Consider the following 25,044-nt stretch of genomic DNA (forward strand, 5'->3'; position numbering starts at 1 on the left):
TGCCACACATTGGCAGCAACGCTTCCGTCAGTCTGCCCCAGGGCAGCTGTGGCTACACATGTAGCTTACCACCACCGTTGTGAATGTGGTATGAATGAATAATGGTTGCTGTACGCGCTTTGGTTAGCAGGTATTGATCGAAAAGCGCTATATAAATGTAATCCAATGTTGTTAACTATTATTGTTATTTAATTGAGTGTGGGATATAGATGGTACAGTGTTGGTCTGAAGAGCGGGTGACCTTCATTTGTGAGACCAGTGATCAGGTAAAAGTCTTCAGCCAAAGTCGGAATAGGACTGGCCTCATCTGTCCATGTATTGTTCCCTCCATCTTGCTAATGAAGACTAGAATAGCTATGAATTGATTCTTCTCATTACAGCTACTTGAATTGTCGCACAGTCTGTTCATTGTAATTGTAAACAAACATTTTTCATGCTGTAATGGCTCATAATTGGGGACAAATAATTTCTGCTGATGTCTGTATCATAGTCTGGTTGCCATATTTCTTTAGAATTATCATGTCACATCTTGCTAATATCATGCACCTATTACAATTGCGGTTTAATGCCAGCCCTGATGTGTTATGTGTGATTTGTGGTCTGTTGAGCCCCTGGGTGGTCTGTTTAAATGACTGTTTCCTGTTTACAGCTATGCATTTTTGCAATAAAGATAAAGTATATTTTTACAAAGATGCTTGTCTTATTTTGGCTGACTAGATATTGTGAGTGTCTACTTGGTTGACCTCACTTTCCCAGTTTTAATGCACCTGCTGGGAAGCACAAATTACACTGTCATCATTTTTAATAGTACAGAGTTGGGTGACCTCTTTAATTCCTTCCTTAGTGCTTCCTATATTTGACCTGAGCCAAAGTCTTTTGGCGAAGTATCAGCTGTGTGTATTTATGTGTGTATGTATGGTGTTTAAAGTAGGGTTGGAGATCTTATTCTGGGGCATTTTTTACTGAATTGCTTGAAATCCTCTTCAAACCCCAATTCCAAACAATTAATTAAATACTTTTTCACAAAAATGAAAAATGTCAGTCACCTGTGGAATGGGTAATCCTGTAAAAACACCATCTAATCATTTTGAACATCACTTTCAAGTCAATTGGATCATGATGTGTCAATCAAACTCCCATTTGTTCCTCCCTCCCTCCTTTGCGCGTACCCCTCTTTGTGCATTAATCGTGTGCGTGCTCAGAGTCTTCAATGACGCAGCGGAAAAGCCAACACCACAATCCAGTGTACCACACTCTAGGATGGATGGTTTATTATGATGTTAACCCTACCTTTAAGCGTTAACAGCATTGCTACAATAGTCAATATTGCATTATTATGTGTTCTAAGGGTCTCTAACAATAATGAATCATCATTCTGTTACCTAAATTTTAATATAAATGAAGTGACACAAAATATCGTTGGTTAATTATTTAGCTTAACTATAAACATCCAACCATTCATCTGTGCATGTTGCTGTGGCAACAGATCAGGCAAAATGGATCAGAAGTCCCTATCCCCAGCACTGTTTTCCAGTTCTGTCTGGGGGATCCTGAGGTGTTACCAGGCCAGATGAGGTATATAATCTTTTCAATGTGTTCTGGGTCTACCCCAGGGCCTGCTGCCAATTGGATGTGGCTGGAAAACCTCCAATGTGAACCACCCAGGAGGCATACTAGCTAGATGCATGAACCACCTCAACTGTCTTGCAGTGGCTATAGTTTGCGCTTCCTCCAGATGTCAGAACTCTTTGCCCTATCTGTAAGGCTGAGCCCAGTTATTGTGCAGGAAACAGTTTAGGAATTTTGGTGTCTAGTCCATGAGTGAGAGATGGCAATGACACGGGAGACTGATGAGATGGATTGGTGCAGCATCAGCTATAAAGCGGGTATTGTTCCGGACTGTCGTAGTTAAAAGGGAGCTGAACCAGAAGACTAATTTTTCAATTTACAGGTCAATCTTCATTCTGACCCCTTACCTCCAGCTTTGGGCGATGCAAAGTGACCAAAGGACTGATCTATAGAATTTATTCCTCTGTATTTATTCTGATTACAATATTGATGTTAACCACATTCTATGCAACCACCTGTTATGATATCACAATGTACAGACAGCTGAGATATCTGTGTGACAACTGAGCAGACTTTATCCTCATGGATACAGCAGAAAGCATTAAAAAGCCACGTAAGTGAGCCTTGAGTTCTACTTATTCTCTAAAATAACACTGTAACATGTTCTACGCTGCAGGTTTCCCATACTCCATCAGGCTATCTAAGCCTTATAAGTGTAATAATAAGTAATGTCTGTCTATGTCATATTTCTATATATGTATATTTCTGTAATTACTCAAGGGTGTGATGTATTAATATGGTTTTACTGTTGTCAGTGGGCTGTGTCGATGCAGAAAAAAGTTGTTTGTAGTGCAGGGGGACGAGGCGTTGATGATCAGGAGATACAGGAAAATCTCAGCACACAGCAGTAGGGGTGGGTCTCAGAGATGGAGGCAAAGCTTCAGGCTGAAGCTATATGCTGCCACTAGAGCACCATACACTGTAAGCATGACACTGTTGCTTTTTTTAGAACCTGCTTTCCGGTTTGCAATGCTCTATTAGACAAAATGTCTATCTGCCAATATATTCAGAATGCAGTATGGAGGTTATTAACATGCCCTTGGCAAAAAGGGTTTAGCTGTGTGGGGCAAGCATCTCCATAAATCGCAGCGGAGGCAGTTTTATTACAGGTTGTAAATAGAAGCCCCTGCCGTATTTTATGACAGCCATCACTAACTCATTCTGATTCTTATTACCTCTCTGTTCTTTGACTTGCGGGACCATTCACAGACACTTTCTGTGCACAAGTTTATGCGGTATGAGGGATTGATTGTGGAGGAATTTATTCCTGGTGTAATTGCACCTTCAGCTTGCACCACACTTTTGACTTCAATTGCTGTTTTCATGTACGTTATAACGAGCCCAGCCTGTTTCCGACAGTTACATATAAAATTTACATATGGATGCCTTTACCAGCAATTTGATTGAAGAGCTGTTTAGCACAGCATGTAAAATGACGCACAACACAATAGATTGTGATTAGTGATTAGTTTAAAATTAGATCATCCACTCTGAATGTGAAGGGAGGACATGCACATTTCTTTTACAGATACAGTAATTGTTGAAAAGGAAATGATGTAATGCATCATTGTGTAGGCATAGTTGTTTATGTAATTTGGTATTTAAAAATTGGCATTATCTTTAATCAAACTGCAGTCTATTTCTGAATGGACATGGCTTTTCAAGCTGTTACAATTTCACCCGGACAGGTCATCTGACAGAGGAGGAAGGGAGAGCAGAGAGAGCCAGGGACATATTACAATCATATTAACTGAGCATTTTCCACACGCTCTTCCCTTTTCTAGTCCGGCTTGTTTACTTATTTGAATTGGCTGACAGAGCCATAATCAGCTTATGATCTTTAACATTTGTTTGCCAGAAACCATACTGGGAGTAGTGCTCTATTCAAGTATGTGGCATGCTTTGCTTTGACCATAATCTTTTAATTTTGAATGAAAATGTAAAGAAAAAAAAAATTGATATATTTGCCTTGTCAATACTGGGGACTTAAAAATTCAGGGAAAGGCAAGAATTCAGCCGCTAACAAAAGAAAGGTTCCACCACTGATTATCTGATTGAAAGTTGCTGCGTTTTGATTTGGGTAAATTATAATTAGAATGTTAATCATTACCCAGAGGTTTGCAAGGCAGGAGAAATAATCATCGCAGTGCCACACAACAGTCATTTCAAAAGAGACAAACAACCAAATCTATTCCATTATGGACTTCCAAACTACCCTCCTGTCCTGCACTGGGACACACATGGGCGGAGTGAATGGGGATGGATGGTTGGATTAGGAATGCCGGGAGCGAGTAGATTATCCAGTATCTGGGCAGGCAGATGTGCAGAGGAGAAAACGACTACACAAAGAGCCAGATCTCCATCAGGGGATCAATTCATGGTGCTCGCTCTGTCACTTCCTGTGAAAAAGCAAATTTCATGGTGTGTTTTCAAGAGGCTGGCGTCGGAAAAACATCAAGAAGACAGTTTCTCCCTCTATGTCTCTCGCTTCTTTCCACTCTACCAGTTTCCCAGCCACTCCTCAGCTCTTTCTACTCCACTTTCACTTTCTCCCCCTCTGTGGGCTCTGTAGTAAGATGTGCAACCGAACGTACACACTTGTGCCGTTACACTTAAGACACATGAACACACACATTCATGCCGTAACCTATATTTGCTGAGTATGGTGAATGCCTATGTGTAAATTTTTTAAGAGGTTTAGCCAGGGAGAGCTGGAATGAGTATTGCTGTTGGCTGAGTTTCTCAGCCCGGGGCCCCTTGCCTCACTCCCCCATTCCACCCAGTAGAGCTTCATCCTTATCGCTGTCCTGCACCCCATCACTGTTGAAGCTGGGCTCCTCTCCTGCTTGACCACATTTATCCAGGGGGCTCTTGTCTGGGGGTGATAAGCTGTCTGACTTACCAGTATGGATGTAGGGGTTCCCACATCCCCTCCACTTCACTCCACTCTACTCCTCTTTACTCCTTCCTCAGCGGTGGGGACTGTTTTGATGACAGTAAACCTACTCACCAATACTTGCATTTGTTTCTGCACATCTGCCTTGACTATCACACACTGCACAGCTTCTCCTCTCATCCCTCTCATCCTCTCTCTTTCCTCCCTCCTCTTGTTTGTACTGTATTGAAGAGGAGGAAAGCGTTTTGAAGCAAAAACAAGTTTGAATGGTTAAAGTAATGGGCTCATGGGGACCTTAGACAAAGGCACTGTGAATGCTAATACTGGCTACACTTCACCAGATTTATGTCTGTGTGAACTAATTTTACACAAGAGGCAGCAGACATCAAAGTCTGTTGCTTTTATCCACTGATGACACACGCACAGAGTTTGTTTTTGGAACATCTGTGCTGTTTTTCTGTTTCTGAACTTTATATTCACAACTTTTTGTCACATGATTGTGAATATATCTGCTACAGCATCCACTGTTGTGTCATTTTGCTGCTTATGAAAGGGAATGTGATGCTCATTATGTTTTAGATTACCCCTGGTTTGGTAAATATACGATAACTCTCAGGTCTTTGATGTTGAAGTGCAGTGAATTCAGTGCTCCGAGTGTTTTCCCTGTTGAGGCTTACATGAATATCTGTGGTAGTAACAACAATGCTGCTGCCATTATAGCATTGATTGTTATTTTCAAGGTTCTTGCTCTCCACCCGTGGCTTATGAAGGAGCACAGCCATGTGACACGAGCTGTAACAAGCTGTCACTGTAGAACACTTACTATTTAGCACAAGCTGCACCACACGCTCCATGTATTTTCAGGTTGTACTCCACTAACCGCTTGCATCTAAGCTACTCAGTGCTTAGCCTTGCCAGCATCATTTAAATTTGGAGCCCAAGGTGCCACAACAGGCTCTTTGTATGCAAAAAGAATAATCTCTGAGTGTTACTGTTTAACACAAAAAGCCGTAGACTGCTGATGGTAAAACTCCTATTTAGAGTCATAGACATGCAGCGGGATATATTGTTACATTAGGGTTTGAATTTAACTTGTCTTGTGCAGATTTGTTGTTTAATTTTATAACTCAATTAACAGGGGATTGTCATACTTTAGAATTATGTACTTTAGCTATGGTGTAATAGCCCAGGGAGAAGCAAACATTTCGCTTGTTTATCTGTCATCGGAAATGTGTATTGCCAGCAGATGCTCCTGCTGGTGTCTCAGAGAAAATACATATCTCTCTCCTCATGTGCCGAAAGCTTAATTATAGTTCCTGGTGTCGTTGCAGGTTGTTATGAAGGGAGAGCGAGATAGCGTGAAGGAAATAGGAGAATTGGGGTTGGGGGGCGGGGGTGCAGGTAGGAAACGAGCGATGTGGATTCAGGATATTAATTTGCACTGTGTATAAAAAATTATGGACTTGATCATGGCTTTCCTCAGAAGCTGTAATTAGGACATTAAAGCCATGGTGTGTGTACGAGACAGGCTGTTCATACTCCCTTCTTGTGAAGTACCTGTTTTATGAACTTGGCAGTATAACGACCTTGATGCTTTGTCAGGGAAATGTGGCTGATAAACAGTGGGCCTCGCATCCAAAAAAACGGGCTCCCGGCAGCTAGGTACCAATTTCAGATTATTGATATTTCTCTATTTTTCCAAAGTTTTTAATATACACATATTGATTTGCGATGGCTAATAACAGGTTAACAGTTTTCTTGCGTCACTGCAACATTCAAGTACATTGAAAAACAAACTTGAAGGAGCGATTGTTAGGAGCTTGGGTTATAAGACAGCTACAATAATTTGCTTCAGTGAAGTTTCAAGCTTCATAATGGGATTTCTGATGTGTTTTTCTCCCCCTGTGGTGAGAGAAAGGAATTTTGAAGATGCCACCTTGGGCTATGGTAAATACAAATTTCACAATTTTGACCATTTATTGAATCAAACACTCAACTTTTTAAATTGTGGATGTTCCAAATGAGCACATTCCTCCTCAATAACTTTGTTTGCCCAGCTTGAGGGATATTTAAAACACTTTTTGACTATGAGCTGTCACTGCAGAGGGGGATGGGTCAAGAAGTGAGAACCCCACCATTTCCCCAGCAGAGTGCTTCTCTCTGATCTCCTGCTCTCTCCTTCCCACCCGCTCTTTCTCCTTCTCTCCTTGCCCCATTACCCCTAGAAAATCCTAGCCCATTACTTTGGCAAGGGTGATGCAATCTCCATGCAAATGTTTTACCGATAAAGAGCATCCCAACAAATATGGATCTTGTCTTTCCTCTGGGTTCACCAGCTACCTGTTATTCTGACTTGCCTGTTTGCGGGTTTACACTCCCAGACAGCCTCAATCCCACACGCCCCGGGAAACTCCTTTCTAGTGAGCAGAGGGTGGATTGCGCTCCCATACCTCCGTCTCCTCCATGGTGTCAAGCTTGAGGCAAAAGACGGAGCGCAGAGGAATTAATTCCCCCTGAAACCGAGAGTGAGGAGAGCAGGAAATAATTCAGCAGCAGCTCCAGCAGCAGCACCAGCAGCATCAGCATCAACAGCGGTGGCAGCAGTGAGCGTGAGAGAGACGGAGAGAGAGGGAGTGTGAGAGAGAGTGTGTGTGTGTGTTTGTGTGTGTGTGTGTGTGTGTGAGAGCTTGAGTGAGAGCGAGTTCCTATGCACTGTGCCGAGCGTAGCTGAGCCGTGCCGTCGCGTGGCAAGCTGTGTGTTCCTGTTTGGTTCCCATGCGCTCTGGTGAGGCAGAGCTCACTGAAGGGAGAGATGTGGCTTCACTCGGAGCTCCAGCATCAGTGAAGACCAGCACCCTACCGGGGTATCACAGAGCAGCATGGTAGGACTGGAGACCCACTGCTGACACCAGCGTGACTGATGATGACAGCCCACGCGTGGGCTACCATGCGCCACAGCCGCGCCGTTCTAGGAGGAAACACAGCCATGTGAAAGTGACTGGGCTGCCAGCAACTCTTGGACATGTTTTCCAGGGCAAAGTCTGGATTTCTTTCTGTGTTTGAACTTGTTTTGTTTCTCTTGGTGCTGTCTGGTTGTCCCGAACTCACCTATCAAGCAAGGACTAAAGGCAGATGGAACAAGGGGGGTAAGTGATGATGGACATCCATGAAGTACATGTCTCATGTCCAGTTATTTGTGAATTTGGGTTAAGAGTTATTTAACAGCCTTTTAGAAATGATTTGAAGATCTGATGTGCACCAGCTGGTGATCCTGGGAAGAATGGTGTTATCATTTTTGGATGGCACACTCTCATCCTGGACTGACCTTGCCTTGAAACACTTTTGGATTTTGGTATTTTGTGCCACCACATTTAGATCTGTGAGAATCTCTGGACTTTCACATAATGTTCTTGCTCTGGTGTACTTTTCAGTCTCCACAGCTATGACTCACTGTGACAGCTGAGGTGTGTCAGAGGAAGTTGATGTGGGTCTCTAAGGAGAGTGATGTCCATTTATGTCCACTGGAATTCTTGTGTAACTTTTCAGTACTATCCAGTGTAAACAGTACGTAACAGTTTACATGGTATTGGCGTTTTAATCACTGTTCTACTTTACTGCTTTCAGTGTTTATGGATCTATTTTGATATACTTACATTTAAACTATCTCTCTTTCTCTCTCTCTCTCTCTCTCTCTCTCTCTCACACACACACACACACCCTTTCTTTCTCAGTGTGGCGTAGTGTGTTGCGCGAGATCACATTGTGCACCCTGGAATGTTTGGTTGACAGGACATGCCACCAGTGTCTTCGAACCGTGATTTTTGGTTTAAAGACTTAGATCACCAGTCTTGAGGAGAGGTGTTAATAATTCAACTCAGCCCCTCCGTGGGAGCAGTCCTCTCGCCTCTCTTGTAGCATTTAATCCCCTTTGTCGGATTAAAGGAACCTCTAATCTTAGTGCTAGTGCTCAGTGAGAAGCCTGAAAGATGCTCCCTGTAGCCTATCGGCATTGGTAGCACTCGAGGCTCACGCTCAGTGGGACGTGTGTGTCTTCAAAGAAACAGTGTCACAACTGTGATCTATTTAATGATTCTTTGCCTCTTTCCTTGTGCTTGCTTTAACCCCCTCACCACTTTACATTTCTTCAACTACATCCTTGTACCATTTCCGTGTACTTCTCACCAACATGCATTATCACCACACATAAGTTTTTAAATGAAATGGGACATTCAAATACGTGGCTATTTAATTTTCCACACTTTTTTCTTATGTGACAGCAACTTATGATAAAAGGAAAACTTGAAGCAAGAGTGAAATATTTTTAAAAAACAACATGCTTTTTCAGACATCGCTTGAAATGATTGTTGAAATCTGTTCAAGGTTGGCATTTGATATTTTTGGTGCAAGTATGAATCAGCAAACCAATGGTGAAAACAGATACACTATAAAATCAAAGCTATCGCTGGCCTGTGGTGAAATGGAGGGCAGAGACCTCCCTCGGTGTAATTAGGCCATAGACTCTATCTGTGTGCAGTTGAAAAACATCATTTCCAAGCCATACTCGTGTAAATGTAACCTTGCTTTTTTAATTATAGTTTTGTGATACATTTTAGAAAGACTAATATTTTCCTGAAATCTTTCCGCCATTGGCAAATGTTTATGGATATTGAGAAGGAATAACTGTTTACCGTTTAATTTGTGTGCCAGCATTTTGTCATTGGATTTCTCTCACCAGCATTAATTTTCATTGACTGTAAATTGTCATTCATTATCACATTTAACATTATGATTTTCATGCATGTGTAATTTGTTACTGCATGGTATTGGCTAAATTATCACTATTTTCCCTACTTTTACTATTTGTGTATCTAATATCACACTGGAGATACGTATACTCAGAATGCATATATCATCATATTTGCACTTGACCAGTGTGGAATACTTGGCTAATACTGGGCACAGCCTTTCTTTGTTGTCAAAACGGCCTCAGTTCTTCATGGCATGGATTCCGTAAGATGTTGTAAATTGTCCCTTTGGGATTCTGCTCTCTGCTGACATGATTTCATCACATAATTTCTCTGAGTTTGTCGGCTGCGCATCAATGTTGACAGTGTCATGTCCGTGTTCTACAAGGTGACTGGGAACGTCACCACTCACGGTCATGTCCATGAAACCAGTTTGAGATGACTTTTTCTTTGTGACATGCTGTATGATCAGTCCGGGCGTAGCCATAGGAAGATGGAACAGTGTGGCCATAAAGGGTTGCACATGGTCACCAACAATACTTGGGCAGACTATGGCATTCAAACTATGATTGACTTATTAGGGAGCCTTCAACTGACTACTGCAGTGTCATTTTTCTATTCCTATGGATGACAGGGGTGGAACCTGATTTGGTCCTATTCCATTGTAAACCATTCACCACCAAGGTTCAAGGTGAACCAAACCAGTCAGCCCATTCACCTCTGACCTCCCATCACCAGGTGTTGCCATCTGCAAAGCTTCATTGAATAGTCTCCCCAAGAGATTTGTATCACATACTGTAGGTCAAACCAGCCAGCTGTGTGGCACCAATAATCGTGACGTGGTCAGATCGCTGACATCACATTTTTCCTCATCATGATGTTTGTGTGAACACTAACTGAATCTTCTGGCCTGTGTGTGTGTCTGCGTGATATTATGCATTACACAGATTACCATACGATTGGTTAAAAGCCAATTGTTAAACCTTGCAGTCAGTTAAAGCAACACTATGTAGGATTTGCGGTAGTTATACTGCTCTGGATGAGAAGAGCAACTGTCTGCTACTGTGTCTTTCCCAGAGAAGCAATTGCTTCCGGTGCCGTAGCTGTGTCTGGTACCGGTACTGGTGTTGTGGCTGCCGTCATGACTGGTGGTCGCGTTGCCATCACTGCCGGTACTGTTGTTGTATGGAGCTATTATTGTTGCAATATTATTTGCAAATGCGTATCTCAATCTGTGTGTGCGTATTCAGATCTGTGTGTGTGTATTCAGATCTGTGTGTGCGTATTCAGATCTGTGTGTGCGTATTCAGATCTGTGTGTGTGTATTCAGACCTGTGTGTGTGTAAAAAAAATCTGTGTCCGTATTCAGATTTGCAAGTGAAGACAAATCTGCAAGTGCATGCAAAGATCTGTGAATGTGAACACAGATCTGTAAGTGTACATAGATCTGTAAATGTGTAAACCGATCTGTAAATGCGTACTTACATCTGTAAATGTCTGTCATCACTTACAACTCAGGCAGGAGCTCTCCATTGGCTGTGTTTTTACACGTGAATTTTGCAACACTTCTGCCGCGGCAGATCTGTGATCTGAAAATGTGTAGAAATGAGATTTGTCTGTGACCTCAGTGTTCCTTTGCCCTGAGCTCAGGCTCACAGGCTCATGCTGCCTGGCTGCAGTAGCAGTACCGCGGTCCGTGTACTAAGTATAATTCAATTACGTCGTTCACTTTGTACCATGAGAAATGTCGTTTTTACTGGGGTAAATGGTAATCGTTTAGGAGGCGATTTGTTGTGAATTAAGTATTTAATTCGTTTCGGAGTTTTTCTTCTTCTTTCTTTTAAATTGTCCGTTGCTGTAGCCATCAAAACGCGGAGCTTTTACTTTGAAGGCTGGTTCCGGCTCTCGACTTCCTTTTTCAATTTTCATTGTACAAGTTGGAGAAAGGAACAAGCGGGCACTTCGGTGCGCTGAATTGCGTTGTACGTCTCACGTCAATCAAACAGGAAATACCGGTAAAAACGACATTTCTCATGGTACAAAGTGAACAACGTAACTGAATTATACTTCGTACACGGACCGGGTCGGTACTGCTACTGCAGCCAGGCAGCATGAGCCTGTGAGCCTGAGCTCAGGGCAAAGGAACACTGAGGTCACAGACAAATCTCATTTCTACACATTTTCAGATCACAGATCTGCCGCGGCAGAAGTGTTGCAAAATTCACGTGTAAAAACACAGCCAATGGAGAGCTCCTGCCTGAGTTGTAAGTGATGACAGACATTTACAGATGTAAGTACGCATTTACAGATCGGTTTACACATTTACAGATCTATGTACACTTACAGATCTGTGTTCACATTCACAGATCTTTGCATGCACTTGCAGATTTGTCTTCACTTGCAAATCTGAATACAGACACAGATTTTTTTTACACACACACAGGTCTGAATACACACACACAGATCTGAATACGCACACACAGATCTGAATACACACACACAGATCATATTACACACACACAGATCTGAATACGCACACACAGATCTGAATACGCACACACAGATTGAGATACGCATTTGCAAATAATATTGCAACAATAATAGCTCCATATTGTTGAGCAAAGCTCCAGAGGCTCGAGGGAGGCTGGTCGGTCGTGCTCGATCTCTGGAGCTCACCATGGTGTTCCTACCCGTGCAGGGAAGTAGTGCAGTTTCAGCCAACGCGACCCCGCTCAGGCTGCAGCGGTGGCACCATTCATCCTATTAACTCATTGAGTGCCAACCACGTAATTTCTCGTTTTTCGTTCCCATGCGTTGAGTGCCAAAAACGAGATTTTACGTTTTTTGCTTTTTTTTTAATTATGAAAATAGACACTTTAACACACCTGGGGCCTCATTTATCATTGTGGATACACGCTTTTTTACACGCTCTTTCCCCCATTTTGTGCGTACGCACTTTTCTCCGCCTAATTTGGGATCTATCAAACCAAAACTTGTCGGGAGTAAGTGCAAAAATGTACGACCAGTCCGACCATGGCGTACCGGCATTTACACGCTTTTTGAAGAACAGGAGGAATTGGCGACGCCGCTGCAGAGTCAGAGAACTGCAGTGTGCGAGGGAGAGAGGAGCGCGGACACTGTTTGAAGTAGCAAGTGGTGGTGATGATGACCCCCCCCACCACCACCACCACCACCACCGCACACGTGTTGACGTCGGCACTTTACATGAAAAGCACAGCGACTCAGATTTTTCCCCTGTGCATTTACACTAGTTTGCTCCTAAATACTGGCTTTATAAAACGAATTTCGTTTTCTTTTGATATCATATTGATATTTTTCCCTTGCATGTAGGCTACACCTCTTCCACAACCAGTCTGTCCAGTCTGGAAAATAATTTCTGCGACGTGCGTGTGTTACGTAGCCAGACTGGACACACACAAGCAGCAAGCACAATAATGTCGGCGCAAATCAAAGCAAATGAGAAAACATGATCGATATTTTTTGTGTGAATAATATTTATTGTATTTAACAAAAATGGGTGCTAGCTGCCCAACATCAGGAAAAGTCACAGACTGGTGGACTTCAATGTTTTTTTTTTTTTTTTTTAATATATAGCTATGCACAAATGAAAATCAAAGTCTTCCAGTGAATGGCAGTTGGGGGTTAGTGGAAAGGGGTGCAAAGTACTGACTGGCAGTGGAAACCCTGCTTTAAATTATTATGACATAATCTAAAATAAGGGGCAGAATAAATATGATTCTTCTTCTTTCTGTTCTGTTTCATTTAGATTTGGGAGTTTTTTGTTTTTATTGTAGCCTTTCAATGCAAGATGATGTTTCTGACTGATATTGCCGTGTTACCGTGTATCTCGCTTTCAGAGAAATTCCGCTTCTTTCTCCGCTCTCCGTCCGTCTGTTGTCTTCACCGTCTTCCACTGACGTCATTCCACACGTTTCCAGAGTGCACATGGCTACTTAATATGCACGTAACTGATTTGCATTGACCACATATGGTTGCGTGGGGCTGTTTAGGGGGCTGGGTATGAGGCGTGTTCTCATCCACGCTTTTCTCAGGTCCGGTGTGATCTATCAAGGGAAATACCGTGCAGCCGTGTGTACGCGGAGTTTGATAGATCTGAAAAGAGTGTATATTTTTTGGTCGTACGCACATTTTGCCTTTCCGTCGTACTGAAAATTTAAGAGGACTTTTACACGCTCTTTGATAAATGAGGCCCCAGATGTGTAAATTTGGGGACTCTACGACTAGCAGAACTGAAATAGATGAAGATCAAAGTCTCATGACAGCTCATGATCTGGAAGTTTTTATTATAACTCGGTTTTTGCAAACGGAGTTATGCATGTGGATGCAGCAGCTGCTCCGCTCTCACCCACGAGGCTCCAGCAGCTCGGAGCCGAAACAGGAAGCTCTCAGCCGACAGTCCCGCCCGGTCTTCATCTCCAGCAACACCGTGTCCTCCCGCGGTAAAATGTGATGGTCTCTGGGCCAAAGCAGACTGGCACCACCGACCCGTACCACAGAAGGACCGCGACCACCGGTGGGGCCGGTGTTTCTGACCTGCTGTGGCCGAGAGACCATCACGTTCCGCGGCGAGAGGCTGTGCCATGGCACGGTGCGTCTGTGTTATTGTTGTTTAGTGGCACCCCCACACCCCCCCCCCGATGGTGGTTTTGTGAATAGAACAACAATTGTTGTATATATTTATCTTACACGAGCCCTTTGATCCAGAAATGCGAGTGTCAGAAGAGCGACAGGCACAAACAGAGCACCTTTCATAAAAGACGCTGTATCTCCTTTTCTAGAAAAAAAGCAGGGATTTTGGTGAAACCCAGCCATGTTTAGCTTGAGTTTTCTCAAGAACGGAGGCTCGTAGAAACAAACGGTTTGTGGCCATTTGAAGCATAAAGTTTCACCTTTCAAATGAACCACAGTATGTGTTGGTGGCAATAATATAGAATACACTATGGCTCTACAAAAATCGTCAAAAATGGTCTAAATTGCCAGTACACTTGACTACAACTTTGGAAAGGAGTGCGGCACTCAATGAGTTAACCATTTTTCCACCACTTTTTTAGAAACATTATTTTAAACTGCTTTAAAGGGGAACTATGCAAGTCCGGTCGCTTTTCTGCTATTTTGCTAAAACTCCTCCCAGCCACTTGCATTTGTTTTTAACGAAGCAGGCAAAGCAATTAATGGGAGCTGTGGATACCGTATAGTATCTTATGCGTCATATATTTGTGTATTTTTATCTGTCATAAACAAGAGTTTGAGGGTTACGGGGCACATTTGTGTTGCTGTGCTGCTGAGACAAGATCTGGGACAGTGGGTCGGCGGCACTGATCTTGCAGGGTTGGGTTTTGGCCAAGAGACGCTAGGTGGAAGGCAGAGAGCCTTCATTCTCCTTATAACAAGTTACAAGTGATTTATTTTACCATCACAATTACTCTGAAGCTGTTTAATGAAGGTAAAATTGTAGCATTGTTAAGGTAAAAATCTTACATTGTTCCTCTTTAAGTTTATACTATAGGAGACTTATCACAGATTTCTAAACCCTGAACAAGTGGCGACCCTCCTCAGAATTCAGTAGACACACATTGGTACATTTTGATAATCCTACACATAAAATGGAGGTATCATCACTGTGAAGTCTCTAGTCTTTGATCCCGGCAATGTAAGACCATAGAATGAACATTTCGGAAGTGTTGTATAGATGAACTCATTAGGGACCAAACAGTCTTTCACTTTGACTTTGAGTTACCCTTGCACAGCCTCATGTATGCTGACTGTGGGTAGTCTGTAGATAAACACCAGGTGTACCAGCTGTGGCACAGTGAAGGTTGCAACAGAACACAGTTTATTGTCATCTCATCTGTAGAGAGTGAAACACTAGTTTTGAAGGTCTTGTGATCAGGAAACAGCCCTTTACATCTTATGCACCAGAATCTAGCAAATCACAGTCTCTTCATATTATCATACCCTCCTGCAGAGAGAGCCTCTGTAACTAATATCACACAGTTGCCCAGATCAGGGACTGCAGAGATAGAAGTGAGCCTGGCAATAGTGGGAAAATCCAATTGGATATATTACGAGCCCACCAAACTATAATAAATGGTAATATGAAGACAGTACCAGGTGGAGAGACGCCTGGCTGTGTTAACACAGAGCTCTGAAGACAAACGATTTGTGGAGTTGCCCAGGATTGGAAACAGGGTCATTTTTTGTAATGTTCTCAACAACGATTCACTAAACAGGAGCCTGCTGAGGCAGTTAGTGAAAGAGTTATGGTAAAAAGAAGTGACCAACACTTATTACAGAAACACCGTTCACACTACTGTATCAGTGGAGTGTATCTGACTGTCTGAGATGGAAGTGAGAGAGGATCTGATTCATAGACCAGGAAAGGGGAGGAGGAATTAACATGACCACTTACTAATAACTTGGGAATAGCTTAGCCTACTACTGATCAACAACCCAAATGTTTTACTTCACCACTGTGTTTGCAGATTTTCAGCAATTTGTATTCAGGGCTTTCCAGAACATGAGAAAGAATGGGCAACCATCTACAGCAATGCTGAAAATGTTCCTTAACAACATTAGCGTCACAGTATTTATTGAGGTTTTCTGAATTCTAATTGAATTAGCTGCTTACTCTTACTTTAATTATCGAAATAATTAAAACCACTCTTTAATGATCAACTCATTTCAGTAGTGCCAACCTTAATTATGAGCCACTTATTTTGTTAAAGGATAAATAGATTTTGGTGTTGTGTATATTTTCCAGGTTGCAAAGAATCTTACCTGAAGTGAGACCTTTTCACAGTATTCTGATACCAGGTGGGAAATATGATGCACACAGCACAGCATTGTGGAATTTACATAGATTTAGTCTCCACTCCATACATGTTTCTTAGGTTCACTGTTTTATAAACCAGTGTTCCATTTATGTAGAATTACTATCCCTGGATGTCTTCCTGATATCCCCCCGCCCACCCACCCTTCCACCAGTGTGCGACTCACGCCCCGGCCCTCGCAGGGAGGCAGAAGTGGCTGCGGGGATGGAAATATTATACAAACTAATGGGGGAAAAATTAGGCAGGAGCCCGACAGAAGAATTAAATCACTGTCATTACTTTCAGTTAATATGTTTTGACTTGTGTCTTGGGGCAGGGAACACAGTAAGAACTGCCACAGACAAGGGGAAAATCACTCACTATCTGTTCCTGTGACGTTTTGCTGACATACTGTGACTCAGTTTTGACTAGTAAGAGCTCTGAGGACTGTTTTCAGCATCCTGTGTATGCTAATGTAAAAATGTAGGCCGAGTTCTCACTTATGCCAAACACTTGATTTTATAAACAAAATGTTTACAAGTCAGCCAGCAAGAAGGCTATAATGAAGTAGACTTTGCGCCCTCATAATTACTCAATCATGATGAAAAAGGCTAGAAAGGCAGAAAATATGCCTGCTGTTCCTCGTTCAATCCAATTAGATCATTAAGCTTTGTGCCACTGCAAGTGGAGAAGAATCAGTTCCTCAAATGTACTTGCCATAATTTTGCACGCCTACGCCTTGTTAGAAATAAATGTAATGTGTACAAGCTGAAAAGTGTGGGCGAGATTACAGATACAGTGGTAACAGGATTGACTCAACATTACTTAAATGTTGTTGCTACCCAATTTGGATTGGAGATAGCTGTTATCAAATCAAAACCAATACTAAGAAAGTAAATTTACTTTACCACAAGCCAATAAGGTGTTGAAAACAATCATAGCAGGCAACATAAATCTATGTAAAAGACACATGTTCAGATCATAAATTAGTTATTCATCTATTTGAAAAAGAAATAAATCATTCTTTCAAAGAAAATGTAATTCCTGTATCTGTTCAATTGATTTTTACTTATATGGTGCTAAAATCTAACTGTCATACAGTTTGAGATGTAAATTAACTTGATAAAAGGGCGATTCCACCAAAAGAGTGCCATTTCTGTCCCCAGCATATTAAATGTATAAAAACATGTAATAATATAATATAAATTGCATTTAATTAATAAACAAAGCACCATACACATGAATCACTGTAGAAATTAAAGATATATAATTTTTAATTACTATAAAAAGGCTTTCAAAGCACTGAAACATAGCCTTTGTTGCATGTCCCCAGAGCCAAACGCTATAGTTTACCACAATGCATTATGAATAAAATCCTTCTAAAATCTCATTTTTTTTGCATATTAGTGTGACTTTATATTATATCTACACTTATATAACATTTTTTAAATTAAAACCTAATTATATTTTGGTTAAAATTCACATTTTAGTCCCGTCCCCAGGTTTTCACTCAGTGCTGTTACCCAACACATTCTACACTCTAAAAGTTTTGGAACATTTCACCAGTGACATGTTCTGCTGGAAGTGACATCATTTAGGTCTTCTGAAAGTCATGGGAAGACCAAAATTAAATTCTGTAATTTATTTTTCCTGAAATTGAATGATATTGTAGCTATGTCAGGGTCCGTCACTCTTAAAACTCATTCCTGTTACCTAAATTATCTCTAGACAGTGTTTGTTGATATCAAAAGTAAAATATTCAGTGAAATCCTAAGAATGTGCTCTGTGTGCTCAAGCTATTAGTATAGATGCTATTTGGCTAGATTTCACACAATTGCTGATTTTATGCTAAAAACTCATTGCTGTTACCCTCATTGCTGTTACTTTTTCTCCAAAAATGCAATGATAAAAGAAGCAATAAATTAAATAAAGTAGCCTGAGATTGACCAGTACTCATTTTGAATGAGTAAATGTGTATATTAAAAAATTCTATACTGAAATGGAATGAAAAATGAAGTTTAATTTTTAAGAGTTACAATGAGCAAATGGCACTCTTTTGGCGGAATGACCCAAAAGGCAATTAAGCAACAACTGTGTGTGTTGTTTGACTTACTGTTGATTTTGGCTTCATAGCAAATTATTGTATAAAGCTGCATATTGTGTTTTAAGTTACTCAATTCAATTCAATTCAATTTATTTTAGGTGGGACAGTGCATGCTCATGAACGAAACAAAATCGTAAACAAGCCGGATTGTAGCCACAGGCTAATTTCCATCCGTTGTCCCATACATAGATGTCCCATACAACTGTCAGAGCAGCATCTCAGCAGAATAAACTGTCCTCAGTGAGTAGTACAGCAGTTTTCAAGCAAGAATATTGGCACTGTCTTACCGGTTTTGTGAATTCATATCAGCTGTAGCTTTGCTGTGTTTTCTTATGTCTTCCTCACATGGCAGGCAGGAGGATGAGAGAGTAAAGATCAATCTTCGCAAAGCCGCACGTTGACTTAGAATTGATTAATGTTATTACATTTGATTTGTCGTATAAAGCCTGAACCTGTTTAACCAGTGCAACCTTTACCACTTCCAAGATCAAATTATCCTTAAGTCAAACAGCCTAAAGGTAACTGAATATCAAGGGACATTTGAGGGAGTCACTGAACATAAATCATTTCACAGCTCAATTTTTCTCTGCTCAATTCTTCTCAACTCTTCTGTCTTTAAATCGTTTCAATTACAAGTGGGGCTTTATAAAATAAGTTTTTTATTATTCAGGGTATAATTGAATTTATTGTCATTTATTCATTATGCTAATGTAGACTTTGGTAGCTGCCAGTCAAAATTGTAACACTTTTGGTTCTACATTTTCTGGTTAAATAATCTTGATATTATACAGGTAAAACATGTAATTTATGATTTAACATGTTTACTAATCTTTTAAATGAAGGATTAATTTTGTTGGACAAAAAAAAAACCACAGTTGCATATTTCATTAATCTGAAGAAAGATCATTATTGTGGGCAATTAGAGACTAAGGCAGTGAAATAACTGATTCAGTGAATGGGTAAGGTGCCATCACTGGGTATTGCATTGCCTCTTCCTCCTCACCACCTCCTCCCCCAACCCACTTGCTATACAGCACAGCGTAATTGCCACATTCCAGTCACACGTCCTCTAATGAAGCTGATTTCTAATTGCGATGGAAATTACACTTTACAATAATAGTGTTTTATGGGTGAATTTCAGACAGTAAATATGACAACTTAGTGTGATAGATAGAAGTGTGCGTATTTTATGGCCGAGGACCCTTTCACCCTGTCTTTCCTTGACTTGGCTACAGCTAAGTTACGCAGTATCCACTAGATCACATGTGAAGATGGACCATGTTTAATAGTGTATGCATGAGTGCTTTGCTGAGCTCCATATCTTTTACTCCTGCTTCTCCCTCTCATTCGCTCACTAGAGACGATGATGGTCACGATGATGACTGTGGTGATTGTGATGGAGTACAGGTATTTCTGTTTACAGTTTTGATTTAATTATTTATAATGCAGTAGAAGGACAGAGGGAGTCTGCAGTGACAAAGAGTCTGTACACCCTCTTCTTTGACTTGCCGTCCAAGGTAGTTGGTTGGTGGGAGATTGTTGTTATTCTCTTGGAAATGTCAGCAGCAAAGCATAAAGTATCATCACAGATTCTGTAACCAATTGAATTTTTCTACTGTTGCCAGGAAGATGACGCTGTCATGGTCAAAAACAGGAATCCTTCACAAAGCACATCAGAACTACATTTTCACTAAGCTTTTTTACCTTATGTGTGACTCTCTGCCTCACTCTAACTCACTTTCTTTCGATATACCTCCTTACCTCTCTTTGCTCTCTGCAATAAAACTTTAAAGAGATAAGAAGCTTTTTTCTATTTCAGGGTCACCATTAGCCTGAATAATGCATTGACAAGAGAAGAGCAGTTTGAGTTCTGTGGAGGATAGAAGCACAGCCTTCAATTAAATTATACATCATTATCACAGCTGGCAAGCCTGGTGCGACGTACCCTCTCCATCCTCCACTAAATGTTCCATGTTACTGTCTTGTCCAATATTGTGTGTCAAGCAACAGCCTTTTCCTGTGCCAGCACAGAGCTGGGATGCAGATAAGACCGCCTGTTCTGCATGTAGGAGCACATGAAAAAATGGGAACAGTACAATACAGGGACATAGCTTAAAGGAATACAGTTATCTCTGCCTTTGATAGAGAATGGCCTCTAATTTAATTCTGTTAAACTGATTCATCTGGTCAGTAAAGCCCCGGCATTATGTTCTCATCATATGATAAACCCCTATTTGTGTTTTGTTATGAATCCTTTGCTTAGAGTGTTCAGCTTTGGCGAGTGAATCGGTGTCTGTAACAGCTGATCAGCAATCAAATTTTAATTTTTGAATCGGGCGTGTGTCGAGAATTGTTTTACCAACATAGTATGTCTTCCAAGGTCAAGCATCATTGTTGGGGATAATCTTTAGCTTGGCTAAAGAAACCTTGTGGTAGGATGCAGTGAATGAACTGGCATGGGTTCTACACTGACCAGGCATAACATTATGACCACCTGCCTAATATTGTGTTGGTTCCCCTCCTTTTGCTGCCAAATATGCAACATATTGTGATGACACCTTTCTATTAAAACCAGCATCAACTTAAGCAATTTGAGCAACAGTAGCTCATCGGTTGGATTGGACCACATAGGCCAGCCTTTGCTCCCCGACTACGTCACCGGTTCACCACTGTTCCTTCCCTGGACCAGTTTTGATACTGACCACTGCAGACCGGAAACACCCCACAAGAGGTGCAGTGTTTGAGATCCTCTGACCCAGCCATCACAATTTGGCCCATGCCAAACTCACTCAAATCCTTAGGCTTGCCCATTTTTCCTTCTTCTAACACATCAGCTTTGAGGACAATATGTTCACTTGCTGCCTAATATATCCCACCCACTTACAGTAAAGGTGCCACGATGAAGTGTTATTCAGTGTTATTCACTCCACCTGTCAGTGGTCATAATGATATCAGTGTATCAGAGTCAGTGTAGTCATTCCTCTTTGAGTATCTGTCATCAGTGCAGCTTCTTAACTATTGTGACATAGTTATTAACAGCATTTCAACTATTTGGGGTCCAAATCCTATCCAAAGCATCCAGATGTCACATGATGCAGAAGAATATAAAGCTTTTCGTGGTTCAACATTTAAATTGTGGTTTGATTGTTGGGTATTTGAATGCCAAAGGTGCACTGTACAAACAGATGCTCTATGAAAAGACTAGAATCTGGACTAGGAGAAGAATGATCCCTGAGGCACTCACTTTGTACACATGTGCACACAAAATTAGTAAAGCACAAACTCCAGTGATGGCAAAAAGTCAGAAATGTACCATTATGATTCTTTAAAGTAGCTGTAGGCCGTCTGTTAGGTCAGATGTGGGCCCATGGAAAGTGACAGTGGGCTACATTTTTCCTGTCGACCGTGCAGTAAGAAGTATGTCCAACCAGATGCTGAATGTCATTTTGGACCCCAGGAGATGCAGCAAGAAGCTCTGCCTTTGTGGGGAATATGTCAATGCAGTATTTCTATGAAGCCAGGGATTTTCACTGCTAATTTAATGTCTACAAAGGCTGTCTCTCTACATTTTGCAGCAAGGCAAGGCAATTTTATTTGTATAGCCCATTTTTGTCTCAAACAGATTTACATAGCATCATAACATCCTCTGCCCTTAGACCCTCACATCAACTGAGGAAAAGCTCAGTTATCATCCGTGTTAGTTTTATCCAGATTATTTTTGGTCAATTCCTTTTCTGTTCATTTCATGTCTTAAATTTAGTTCCCTTAAGTTCACACATTGTATTTGCTGTGTTGTTTGTTGGTAACATGATAGGAAAAAGGTCAGGGTTGATGATCAAGCACACTGTGGATGACTTAGAGCCTGTGTTGTTAGACAACATTTTTACCAAGTTTAGGGAAAAATACTCAACACATAATGATTTTTTGATCACTGTGGGTGGTCATTGATCCAGGAAATTGGTCCCGGTAGATTCACATTTTGTTACTTTTTGTGACAAAAGAAACATTTGGGAGCAGTAGCTGAGAAGTATGTAGCCGTTTGCAGCTGTCAGAAGTGTGGAGCAAGTTCCTTGCGAGTATTCATGTTGATTTTTGTGGTTAAGTCCTGCTTTTCTGCAGCTGTAAAGATAAATATCGGCTGTAAGGATTATGCATCATTCATTTGCATTTGAAACAAAGCAAATTACAGAATTTGGGGTTAAATCTCCCAGGTCAGCTGCCAAGTTAGTCAGCCAGGGCACAAAAACACTGACTTTGACTTGGAGCAAACTGCACTTTGTACTGTACTGTACTTTTTAAATTTGGAATTAAAAAACAAAACAACATTAGAACAACTTAATTGCCCTGTATTCTTGCTTTTTGAATAAGTCATCTGTAAAATTATTGTCCTAATGACTTTGCTAATTCCAGACTAATAGGAATTTCTTCACCCAGATGAAGAGGAAATGCCAGTGGTGTTGAAAAATGTGTTATGAATGATTGAACTTAAATTTGATATTCAGATGGGGCTGTCATTCATTACATTTCAAAATTAAGAAAATGTAATAATATCAAAGAAATGCCATTGGGCATTGTACACTCTACTACTGCATAGCAACATGAAGCAGTGTTAATGTCTGTTATTGTGAAGAAGATACAGAGAAACAGAGCTGTCAGGATCTAGTATTCTGCTCAGAGAAGAACTGAAAAGCTCTAGTTGAGAAGGACATTCTCAAGTGTGTTATTACCTGCCCTATATTAGTGCTGCATTATTAACATTGTCCTTAGCCCACTAGTTAATTAACCCCAAAGACCTTAATTTACTGACGAATAATGCATAACAATGGATTAACTTCCTGTTCTCATTACTAAGATTGATCGATTAAAATCGCAGCTGTGTTATCGGTCATGTTTAAATATGACCATATTATCAGTGACTTGCCATTATTGAGTTACTATGAGCAGTGAACTCCAGCACCATAGTATTCAGTTTTCCCAACTATGCCTGGCCACATGAAGCAACATAAAGCAAACTGTGAACATCAGTGCTGCCAATTTGTGAGCTTTAGTTTCAGGTCTGAGTAACTTGCAGTTGCAGCTTTGTTAATACATTTGATGCAATGAGTTCTATGCTCTCAGCCAGTATCCAAAGAATCTTAATCTTAACTTGAAATGGTAATGTGGATATTATCATTGGAATAACTTGTTAAATATGGTTTGTTTGAAATTAGATTATAGGTCATGGCATTTTGTGGGGTCAAGTGCTATTAGATCCTAAACTGTCCACAGTACGTGTTAGAGGATTACAGTTCCTGGAAATGATCTCATTTTGTGTTTCCTGTACAAAAAAGAATTAAACCCATGCAATATTCATGCAAAGTTTGCCTCCAGATTGTTATAAGTTCACAGTTTCTGCATTGGCAATAGCTGGAAACTGAGAGAAATATCTTTAAAGAAGCACAGTTCTAACATAAACACATTGTACAACTTTCTTTTTTTCTTTTTACAAATACAGACAGAGCTCGGAGGAAGGCGGATTGGTTTTTTGGTCAGAAGAAATAGGAATTTTGAACAACATATCTTTTATCTCTATGTGAATAAAAGAGTGAAAGCTAGTTGTTAGTTGTATGTTACGAAGTGAGCCAGTGTTTTAAGTCACTTTTCAAGTTGCCCGATAATAAGTGCTGTTGGAATCAGCCTACTGAAGAAGTTTGATTTGTTGACTCTTGTTTTTTCAGTATTCAGGCACCACTGTGGATGTAGTCTGGGGGATTTTGTGCTTTTGTTTTTGATTGGACTCCACTGATACTGCAAATTTGCAGAATTCACAGTCTATCACTTATTACAGAGTGAACTCACATTGTATTAAAACAGAAACAAAACAGATGCTCCTGCAGAGTATGTTTTGATGTGAGAATATAACAACATGAGCCTCTCCTCTCACAGTGTTAAAACAAGCATAATGATCAGTGGCAGGTTGGGTGAAAGAAAGTCCTTCATTATGTTCGTCACAGTACGAAAATCCAACTGTTTGGGCTCATACTCAGCTGTTACGCCATATAAATTTCAATTATAAAAACAAGTGATTGTATAATAAACACCTGCGTGTGAATGTGACCGTGATATTGCTTGTGAGAACGGTGCCATGTGATTGGCAGCGTTGTTTTGCAGGTTGTTGGTGTAAAGTCATATTTAGTGCAGCATTATGCCTCTGTTCACTTTTGTGTTGCTGGATTAGACTGTTTATTGTCCAATTTATCATGTTCAGTTTGCCTGGCATGAAAAATATCTCCCTATCTAATGGTTCTGCTTTGCAAATGCAGGGTGACGAATAATAACAAGTGGTTTATGCAGCCTTCCAGCTGATGCCCTACAAGGTTTGAGCGCACAATCTCCCGCAGAGAGCAAAATAGCTTGCAGAATATTAACCTAAAGGCAACGGGCGTAAAACAAAGTCATTCTCAGGATATTACTTTACCTGCCGAGGATCATTTTCTGCTTAAGCCTATAAAATATATGAAATAAGAAAATGTTGAATCAGTGTGAACTCCAATCTATGGTTTCCTCTGCCATGACTGTTGAAGCAGAGGTTTCTCACCTTTGCTTTCCGTCATAATGGGTGGCTATGATGCAATGGCAGCATGAAGTGATATAAGATCATGGATGCTTTGAAAGATGAGATGGAAGTCTGCACACTGAGGCTGGATTAAGTGTTTAATGACTGGTAAAATTGTGGCATTTCGTCCAAGGTGACCCCTGTGGAGAGGTGATCATGCCAAAGCTAGATGAAAAGTGAAGGTAATCCTTTCTTCCTCATTTCCAGATAGCTGTCGCCAGCAC

At 40.9% G+C, this 25,044-nt stretch overlaps 1 protein-coding gene across 13 annotated transcripts in view; it reads left to right on the forward strand.

Annotated features, from left to right (window-relative positions):
• The first annotated feature begins 7,130 nt into the window (after positions 1-7,130).
• The window catches only part of robo2 (roundabout, axon guidance receptor, homolog 2 (Drosophila)), a 274,846-nt gene continuing 256,932 nt past the window's right edge, over positions 7,131-25,044 (forward strand). For 11 of the 13 annotated variants that reach the window (XM_085796026.1, XM_085796036.1, XM_085796033.1 and 8 more), the window contains exon 1: positions 7,237-7,671. In XM_085796026.1, the coding sequence (XP_085652152.1) occupies positions 7,548-7,671 (124 nt within the window). In that variant the 5' untranslated portion in view covers positions 7,237-7,547. Of the gene's footprint in view, positions 7,672-25,044 lie in introns of all 13 variants that reach the window. The other 2 variants (XM_085796044.1, XM_085796039.1) reach the window with 2 other exon arrangements.

This window comes from Trachurus japonicus, chromosome 13 (genome assembly GCF_045865225.1).
Source record: "Trachurus japonicus isolate A0001 chromosome 13, Traja_1.0".
NCBI lineage: Eukaryota > Metazoa > Chordata > Actinopteri > Carangiformes > Carangidae > Trachurus > Trachurus japonicus.